This window comes from Arachis ipaensis, chromosome B8 (assembly GCF_059453495.1).
Source record: "Arachis ipaensis isolate K30076 ecotype BB chromosome B8, ASM5945349v1, whole genome shotgun sequence".
Lineage (NCBI taxonomy): Eukaryota > Viridiplantae > Streptophyta > Magnoliopsida > Fabales > Fabaceae > Arachis > Arachis ipaensis.
The window spans coordinates 16,063,138-16,073,812 of record NC_142443.1 but is presented as its reverse complement, the minus strand read 5'-3'; the positions used below and the strand labels follow the sequence as shown (position 1 = coordinate 16,073,812).

Below are 10,675 nucleotides of genomic sequence, written 5' to 3'. Positions count from 1 at the left end.
TCAAAATCTTTTTAATTAATTAATTAATTTAGTCTTCAATTTGCTTTTATTTTTTTTCAAAATTTTATTTTATTTTATTTTCTATTTATTTTATTTTATTCTATTTTAATTTCGGTCACTTTTAATTAAATAAATAAAAAATAAAAATATAATTTATTTGCAATTCATATCAATTCCCTTTTCTCCATCATGGACATAAGTGGAAATGAACAGTCCAGAAGGACTCTGGGGTCATATGCTAACCCCATTACAGCTGCATATGGGAGTAGCATCTATATACCTCCCATCAAAGCAAGCAGTTTTGAGCTAAATCCTCAGCTCATTATCATGGTGCAGCAAAATTGCCAGTATTCCGGTCTTCTATAGGAAGAACCTACTGAGTTTCTGGCACAGTTCTTACAAATTGCTGACACAGTACGTGATAAAGAAGTGGATCAGGATGTCTACAGATTATTACTGTTTCCATTTGCTGTAAAAGATCAAGCTAAGAGGTGGTTAAATAACCAACCCACAGCAAGCATAAAAATATGGAGACAGTTATCAGACAAATTCCTGAATCAATTTTATCCTCCAAAAAGGATGACACAGCTAAGGCTGGACATCCAAGGCTTTAAACAAGAGGATCATGAATCCTTTTATAATGCATGGGAGAGGTATAGAGGGATGCTAAGGAAATTCCCCTCTAAAATGTTTTCAGAGTGGGTACAATTAGATATCTTTTACTATGGGCTTACAGAAAGAGCTCAAATGTCTCTAGACCACTCCGCTGGTGGATCTATACACATGAGAAAAATAATTGAAGAGGCTCAAGAACTCATAGATACAGTTGCTAGAAATCAACATCTGTACTCAAATAGTGAGTCCTCCATAAAAGAAGAGGCTATGGTAGTAACTACTTATCCTAATCCTCAAGAACAGATTGTTGAACTTAATCAACAATTACTCCTTATGACAAAACAATTAGCAGAATTCAAAGAGATGCTCCAAGACACTAAAAATGCTAACAAGAATATAGAAGCACAATTGAATCATACAAGACAGCAGCTATCTAAACAGATAACAGAAGAATGCCAAGCTATCCAACTAAAGAGCGAGAAGACATTGAATAACTCAGCTCAAAGTAGCAAAAAGTCAAGAAAGGAACAAATGACAGAGGATGACCAAACCACTGCCCAAAATCCCTCTGAGGACATCAAGAGCCCAGAGAGGAATAACTCTGGCGTTCAAACACCAGAAAAGGGGGGAAAAGCTGGCGTTAAACGCCCATCCAGCACCCAATCCTGGCATTCAAACGCCAATGAGGGATCAGACACCTGCAAGTGCTGATAGTAACCCCTCTAAGAAGGCTTCTCCAACCACTTCTGTAGGGAATAAACCTGCAGCAACTAAGGTTGAAGAATATAAAGCCAAGATGCCTTATCCTCAGAAGCTCCGTCAAGCGAAACAGGATAAACAATTTGCCCCCTTTGCAGACTATCTCAGGACTCTTGAAATAAAGATCCCGTTTGCAGAGGCACTTGAGCAAATACCCTCTTATGCTAAGTTCATGAAAGAGATCTTAAGTCATAAGAAGGATTAGAGAGAAACTGAAAGAGTGTTTCTCACTGAAGAATGTAGTGCAGTCATTCTGAAAAGCTTACCAGAAAAGCTTCAAGATCCAGGAAGCTTTATGATACCATGCACATTAGAGGGTGCTTGCACCATGACAGCTCTATGTAACCTTGGAGCGAGTATCAACCTAATACATGCATCCACTATCAGAAAGCTTGGCTTGACTGAAGAAGTCAAACCAACCTGGATATGTCTTCAACTTGCTGATGGCTCCATTAAATATCCATCAGGCATAATTGAGGACATGATTGTCAAGGTTGGGCCATTTGCTTTTCCCACTGACTTCGTAGTGCTGGAAATGGAGGAGCACAAGAGTGCGACTCTCATTCTAGGAAGACCATTCCTAGTAACTGGACGAACCCTCATTGATGTCCAAAAATGGGAAGTGACCCTGAGAGTCAATGAGGATGAGTTTAAGTTAAATATTGTCAAAGCTGTGCAGCATCCAGACGCATCAAATGACTGTATGAGCAATGATATTATTGACTCTTTGGTGGAAGAGATCAATATGACTGAAAGTCTCGAATCAGAGCTAGAGGACATCTTTAAAGATGTTCAGCCTGATCAGGAGGAATCAGAGGAAATAAAAGAACCTCTGAAAATTCCTCAGGAAGAGGAGAAACCTCCTAAATCCGAGCTCAAACCACTACTACCATCCCTGAAATATGCATTTCTGGGAGAGGGTGACACTTTTCCAGTGATCATAAGCTCTGCTTTAAATCCACAGGAAGAGAAAGCCCTAATTCAAGTGCTAAGGACACACAAGACAGCTCTTGGGTGGTCCATAAGTGATCTTAAAGGAATTATCCCAGCAAGATGCATGCACAAGATCCTATTGGAGGATGATGCTAAGCCAGTGGTTCAACCACAGAGGCGGCTAAATCCGGCCATGAAGGATGTGGTGCAGAAAGAGGTCACTAAGTTACTAGAGGCTGGGATTATTTATCCTATTTCTGATAGCTCCTGGGTGAGCCCTGTCCATGTTGTCCCTAAGAAGGGAAGAATGATAGTGGTTCATAATGAAAAGAATGAACTGGTTCCTACAAGAACAGTTACAGGGTGGCGTATGTGTATTGACTATAGAAGGCTCAATACAGCCACCAGAAAGGATCATTTTCCTTTACCATTCATAGACCAGATGCGAGAGAGACTAGCAGGTCATGAATACTACTGCTTTTTGGATGGATATTCAGGATACAACCAAATTGCAGTAGATCCTCAGGACCAAGAAAAAACAGCATTCACATGTCCTTCTAGAGTATTTGCCTACAGAAGGATGCCCTTTGGTCTATGCAATGCACTTGCAACCTTTCAGAGGTGCATGCTCTCTATCTTCTCTGATATGGTAGAAAATTTTCTGGAAGTCTTCATGGATGACTTTTCAGTATTTGGAGACTCATTCAACTCCTGTCTTGACCATTTAGCACTTGTTCTGAAAAGATGCCAAGAGACCAACCTAGTTTTAAACTGGGAAAAATGTCACTTCATGGTGACTGAAGGAATTGTCCTTGGGAATAAAATTTTAAACAAAGGAATAGAGGTGGATCAAGCTAAAGTGGAAGTAATTGAAAAATTACCACCACCTGGCAATGTAAAGGCAATCAGAAGCTTTCTGGGACATGCAGGATTCTATAGGAGGTTTATAAAGGATTTTTCAAAAATTTCAATACCTCTGAGCAATTTGCTAGCTACTGACATCCCATTTGTATTTGACACAGAGTGTCTGCAAGCGTTTGAAACCCTGAAAGCTAAGCTGGTCACAGCACCAGTCATCTTTGCACCAGACTGGACATTACCATTCGAACTAATGTGTGATGCCAGTGACCATGCCATTGGTGTAGTGTTGGGACAGAGGCATAACAAGCTTCTGCACGTTATTTACTATGCTAGCCGTGTTTTAAATGATGCACAGAAGAATTACACAACCACAGAAAAAGAGTTACTTGCAGTAGTTTATGCTATTGACAAGTTTAGATCCTATTTAGTAGGTTCAAAAGTGATTGTGTATACTGACCATGCTGCTCTTAAATACCTACTCACAAAGCAGGATTCAAAACCCAGGCTCATAAGATGGGTGTTGCTTCTGCAAGAGTTTGATATAGAAATAAGAGACAGAAAAGGGACAGAGAACCAGGTAGCCGATCACCTGTCCCGGATAGAACCAGTAGCAGGGGCGTCCCTCCCTCCTACTGAGATCTCTGAAACCTTTCTGGATGAGCAACTCTTCGCCATTCAGGAAGCACCATGGTTTGCAGACAGGAAAGGGAAGAAGCATGAAAGGCTTCTCTCAATACAGAGTCAAATAACACCCCCACATTCAAACTCTAAGTTTGGTGTTAAGAGGCATTCATCATGCTCTGGGTATCTGTGAGGCTCCATGAGAGCCCACTGTCAAGCTACTGACATTAAAGAAGCGCTTGTTGGGAGGTAACCCAATTTTACTTATCTATGTTAAATTTCTATTTTCCATTGTTATTTTATGATTTTTGTAGGTTGATGGTCATGTGAAGTCACAAAAACAATTGAAAAAGCAAAAACAAACTGAAAAACAGAATGAAAAACAGAACACCCTGGAGGAGAAGCCTACTGGCGTTTAAATGCCAGTAAAGGCAGCAGAATGGGCGTTAAACGCCCAGTCTGGCACCATTCTGGGCGTTTAACGCCAGAAATGGGCACCAGACTGGCGTTTAACACCAGAAAAGGGCAAGAAGCTGGCGTTAAACGCCAGAAATGGGCAGCAACCTGGCGTTTAACACCAGGATTGGCAGCAGAGGGCGTTTTGCACGCCTAATTGGTGCAGGGATGAGAAATCCTTGACACCTCAGGATCTGTGGACCCCACAGGATCTCCACCAACCTCAACTCACTCTCTCTCACTTCTTCACACCTTTTCATAATACTCTTCCCAAAATAACCTCTACCAATCACCTCCATTACTCCTCCAAAACCATCATATAAACCACCTACACCCACCCACTCAAATTCAAACCATCACTCCTTCCTTTTCCACATCATAACCACCTAAAACCCCCCTTGGCTGAACAATTCACACACCTCCATCTCCCCCATCTCTTCTTCTTTTCCTCCTTTCTTTATTCTTTTGCTCGAGGACGAGCAAACCTTTTAAGTTTGGTGTGGAAAAGCTCAGCTTTTTTGTTTTTTCATAACCATTTATGGCACCTAAGGCCGGAGAAACCTCTAGAAAGAGGAAAGGAAAGGCAATTGCTTCCACCTTTGAGTCATGGGAGATGGAGAGATTCATCTCAAAGGTCCATCAAGACCACTTCTATGAATTTGTGGTCAAGACTCCTCATTGAAGAGAACAAGCCCATCACTAAGAAAAGGATGGAGCAAACAAGAGAGCCCACTCATGGACCTCAACAAGAGCATGAGGAAATTCCTCATCATGAAATCCCTGGGATGCCTCAAGGGATGTGTTTTCCTCCACAAAATTATTGGGAGCGAATCAACACCTCCCTAGGAGAATTAAGTTCCAATATGGGACAACTAAGGGTGGAGCACCAAGAGCATTCCATCCTCCTCCATGAAATTAGAGAAGACCAAAGAGTTATGAGAGAGGAGCAACAAAGGCAAGGAAGAGACATTGAGGAGTTCAAGCACTCCATAAGATCTTCAAAAGGAAGAACTAGCCGCCATCACTAAGGTGGACCCGTTCTTTAATTTCCTTGTTCTTTATTTTTTGTTTTTCGAATTTTTATGCTTTATGTTTATTTATGTTTGTGTCTTGTTACATGATTATTAGTGTCTAAGTGTCTATGCCTTAAAGTTATGAGAATGAATCCAACACCTTTCTTAAATGAAAAATATTTTTAATTGAAAAAGAAAAAGAAGTACATGAATTTCGAATTTTAAAACAGTTTAATTATTTTGATGTGGTGGCAATACTTTATGTTTTTCTGAATGAATGCTTGAACAGTGCATATTTTTGAAATTGTTGTTTATAAATGTTAAAATTGTTGGCTCTTGAAAGAATGAGGGAAAAGGAGAAATGTTATTGATGATCTGAAAAATCATAAAAATGGTTCTTGAAGCAAGAAAAAGCAGTGAATGTAAAAAAAAAAAAGAAAAAAAAGAGAGAAAAAAAGGAGAAAAAGCAAGCAGAAAAAGCCAATAGCCCTTTAAACCAAAAGCCAAGGGTAGAATAAAAAGGATCCAAGGCTTTGAGCATCAGTGGATAGGAGGGCCCTCAGGAATGAAATCCTGGCCTAAGCGGCTAAACCAAGCTGTCACTAACCATGTGCTTGTGGCGTGAAGGTGTCAAGTGAAAACTTGAGACTGAGCGGTTAAATTCGTGGTCAAAAACAAAAAGAGTGTGCTTAAAAGCTCTGGACACCTCTAATTGGGGACTCTAGCAAAGCTGAGTCACAATTTGAAAAGGTTCACCTAGTTATGTGTCTGTGGCATTTATGTATCCGGTGGTAATACTGGAAAACAAAATGCTTAGGGTCACGGCTAAGACTCATAAAGTAGCTGTGTTCAAGAATCAACATACTTAACTAGGAGAATCAATAACACTATCTGGATTCTGAGTTCCTATAGAAGCCAATCATTCTGAACTTCAAAGGATAAAGTGAGATGCCAAAACTGTTCAGAGGCAAAAAGCTAAAAGCCCCGCTCATCTAATTAGTACTGATCTTCATAGATGTTTTTAAAATTCATTGTATATTATCTTCTTTTTATCCTATTTGATTTTCAGTTGCTTGGGGACAAGCAACAATTTAAGTTTGGTGTTGTGATGAGCGGATAATTTATACGCTTTTTGGCACTGTTTTTAGTATGTTTTTAGTATATTTTAGTTAGTTTTTATTATATTTTTATTAGTTTTTATTTAAAATTCACTTTTCTGGACTTTACTATGAGTTTGTGTATTTTTCTGTGATTTCATGTATTTTCTGGCTGAAATTGAGGGACCTGAGCAAAAATCTGATTCAGAGGCTGAAAAAGGACTGCAGATGCTGTTGGATTCTGACCTCCCTGCACTCGAAGTGGATTTTCTGGAGCTAAAGAAGTCCAATTGGCGCCCTCTCAATTGCGTTGAAAATTAGACATCCTGGACTTTCCAGCAATATATAATAGTCTATTCTTTGCTCAAGATTTGATGGCCCAAACCGGCGTTCCAAGTCAGCTTAAGAATTCTGGCGTTTAACGCCAGAACTGGCATAAAAGCTGGAGTTAAACGCCCAAACTGGTACAAAAGCTGGCGTTTAACTCCAAGAAAAGTCTCTACACATGAAAGCTTCAATGCTCAGCCCAAGCACACACCAAGTGGGCCCCGGAAGTGGATTTTTACACTAAACACCCTAGCTTACTCATTTTCTGTAACCCTAGGTCACTAGTTTACTATAAAAACTACTTTTAGTGATTCATCTTGTACCTCATGACACTTTACACGTTTCATATTGTATCTTCTATGGCATGAGTCTCTAAACCCCATTGTTGGGGGGTGAGGAGCTCTGTTGTTCTTCATGAATTAATGCAATTACTACTGTTTTTCATTCTATCATGCTTGCTTCTATTCTAAGATATTCATTCGCACTTCAACCTGATGAATGTGATGATCCGTGACACTCATCATCATTCTCACCTATGAACGCGTGTCTGACAACCACCTCCATTCTACCTTAGATTGAATGCATATCTCTTAGCCTCATGATTCAGATCAGAGTCTTCGTGGTATAAGCTAGAATTATTGGTGGCCATTCCTGAGATCCGGAATGTCTAAACCTTGTCTGTGATATTCTGAGTAGGATCTGGGAAGGGATGACTGTGACGAGCTTCAAACTCGCGAGTGTTGGGCGTAGTGACAGACGCAAAAGGATCAATGGATCCTATTCCGACATGATCGGGAACCGACAGATGATTAGCCGTACGGCGACAGCGCATTTGGAACGTTTTCACTGAGAGGACGAGAAGTAGCCATTGACAACGGTGATGCCCAACATAAAGCTTGCCATGGAAGGAGCCTTGCGTGCATGAAGAAGAAGATAGTAGGAAAGCAGAGATTCAGAAGGTAAAGCATCTCCAAAGCCTCAACTTGTTCTTCATTACTGCATAACAAGTATTTATTTCATGTTCTTTTACTTTTTACAATCAAATCTGAGAATTATTGATATCCTGACTAAGAGTTACAAGATAACCATAGTTGCTTCAAGCCGACAATCTCCGTGGGATCGACCCTTACTCACGTAAGGTATTACTTGGACGACCCAGTGCACTTGCTGGTTAGTTGTGCGGAGTTGCAAAAGTTTGATTGTAATTTCGTGCACCACTAGCTTACGGAATGGAGGCAATGATCCCAGTGGAAATCGAAGAAGGGTCCCCCAGAACAATCTTCTACAATGAAGAGGCCAACCCCTAACTTCAAAAGGAAGAGCTCGACTTACTTTTAGAAATACGGAAAAGAGCTCGGATCAGGAAAGAGGTGTTAAAACGTCGAATGGCCTCAAGGTACAATCAAAAGGTAGTACAGCGAAGTTTTGCCAACAATGACCTCATCCTAATCCGAAATGATATCGGAACAAGTCGACCTGGAAAGGAAAAACTGGCGGCTAACTGGAAAGGACCCTACCGAGTCATAGAGGTATTGGGAAAAGGCTACTACAGGGTGTCCGAACTCGAGGGGCGAGAGCTACCAAGGTCATGGCACGCCTGCAACCTAAGAAGGTATTATAGTTAGGAAGTAATAAAGGATCTTAGGCCAAAGGTGCACTCTTTTTCCTGAAAAGGTTTTTTAACAAGGCACCAAGCCAAGATCTGCAAAACGACCTAACTTAAGAGGGTAAAATCCCACACACACACACACATATATATATATATATATATATATTTCTCCTGTATGTCCACTTTCTATTTGAATAAAACTTTTCAGATTTCTTCTAGAAAGACTCTCTACAGGTCGGCAAGGTGAAAACAAATTCACCGCTCGACCACGATGAAAATCGAATTTATCATCCGAATTTCAACAAAGATTGGCAAAAAGTGAAAACCAAATTCACTGCTCGATCAAAGACAAAGCTACAGGTCGGCAAGGTGAAGATCAAATTCACCGTCCGATCACGACAAAATCGACAAAGTTATTAAAAGTAATCCATAAGCTGAGGCCTGGCCAGCCCTGACTAAAAAAAGGATTACTAGAAATAACTTGAGACGGACCGACATGAAGAAGTCAGACCAATCGACCAAAGCAAAAAAAGTTATAAAAAAAAGTGATCCATAGAAAGAGGCCTGACGAGGTCTGAGAAAAAATGGATTGCTAAAAATAACTTGGGACGGACCGACATGAAGAAGTCAGACCCGACTGATCAAAGCGACAAAGTTATAAAAAGTAATCCACAGAAAGAGGCCTGATCAACCCTTATCAAAAGTGGATTACTAGAAATAACTAAGAAGGGACCGACATGAAGAAGTCAGCCCAAGTCGATCAAAAGCGATAGAGTTAATAAAAAGTAAATCCATAAAAAGAGACCCGGCGATGTCCAACTAAAACTGGATTACTAGAAACAACTCGAAAGATTCAACGAAAGAAGTCGACCGATAGAAGGCGTGTGCTAGAAGGGAGACAGCTCGACCCAAAGAAAGCCACGACCTCACCAAAATCAATTCACAAGTGTTCTATGAGAATACTAAAAAATCGAACAAGGCTAGCCTCAAAAGGTCACTTCGATCAAAGCAGGAAATAAACAAACACAAAGGCAATCAAAAAAGAGGTCGGACAGCAAAAGCACCAACACTCTTAAGATTCCTGAAAGTTCCAAAAGATCACAAACAAATACATCAAGAAGAAACCAAGCTACTATAATAAAGACTCAGAAGGTCACCCGAGAGTCGACCTCAAGAGTTCAAAAGCATTTATTTTTCTAAAGAAAGTTGCTAACAAAAGCAACTAAAATGTCAAAGTCAAAAGAACGACTAATTACAAAAATCCAGAATTTCAAAGACCTACAAAGTCGGGCCATGAGATACCAAAGCAAAACAGAAAACTACAAAGGATTCAAAGACTCCCCAGTGGCGGCATCTCGGGGTGAAGGAGGACGAGTCATAAGAGGGACAGCATCAACTGTTCCATCCGGCCAAGTCAGAATCTGAACATCAGGATCAGACTCGGGATGGCCGACCTCAGATGCAGGATCTGGGGAAGTCGGGGCAACAGAAGCATTGGTGGATGGCACAGGAGGTGGATTTACATCATCATCATCTTCATCCGGGGCAGGGACGGTCTTCCCATTTTTCACAATATTGTCCAAACTGAAGAGAGACAGGTCGAGCTCGAGAGCAAGAACTTGGACCTGATCCTTCAAATTCTCATAGGCAGAAGTCACACTACCCACGAGATGGCTCTGGAGCTCGGCATAGTCAGCTTGAGCAGATTCCAACCTCTCCTTGAGCTCTATCATCTCACCATAAGTCTGGACATAGCTATCCTTATGCTGCTGCGCCATCTCCTTAGCCAGATTTGCAGAAGCCATCGCAGCAGTAGCCCGAGTCTTCTCGCCTTCCAACTCTTTTTCCAGCTTTGCCACCTTCACTTCAAGTTCCTTCTTCAACCCGTTGATCCTGTCGAATTCTGACTTGGTCTCCTCTATAAAAGCCTTTGTCGCATGAACAGGAAAATCTTGGGCAGTCCAGAATAAGGCTGCTCCCATGTGTGCCATCTTAATACTACTTCGGGTAATGAAGTCCAGATGACGAAGAATTGATACATCATCAGTAGGAACAACACCATAAAGAGCAATTTGATGATCAACAAACCCCACAACATCAAAATCAGGGGAGTCCAAATTAAAAGGCTCAAAGTCCTCTGTCTTTTTGGAGGAGGGCCGGCAGTGGGAGAAGAAGTAGCAGCAGAAGTTTGGGGAGGATCAACCAAATGGACCTGGGGAGTAGGAATCACCCTCCTCAGCCCAGAAGTGCTCAAGGTCGGCTTTTTAGGAGGGACCTGAGAAGATCCTTCCCCAGCAGCCTTAGCTGAGATATTCTGGGCAGCTGTAGCTTTCCTCGCCTTCTTAAAGGCCTTCATGAAATCATTATTCTTAACCATCTCTGAA

General features: G+C 41.1%; 1 protein-coding gene across 1 annotated transcript; it reads left to right on the top strand.

Annotated features, from left to right (window-relative positions):
• The first annotated feature begins 1,240 nt into the window (after positions 1–1,240).
• On the top strand, positions 1,241–8,538 carry LOC148547311 (uncharacterized). Its single transcript, XM_088495377.1, has 2 exons — positions 1,241–3,040; positions 8,500–8,538. The coding sequence occupies exons 1-2, from the start codon at positions 1,670–1,672 to the stop codon at positions 8,536–8,538; spliced, it is 1,410 nt and encodes a 469-aa protein (XP_088351503.1). The 5' UTR covers positions 1,241–1,669.
• Positions 8,539–10,675: the final 2,137 nt, after the last annotated feature.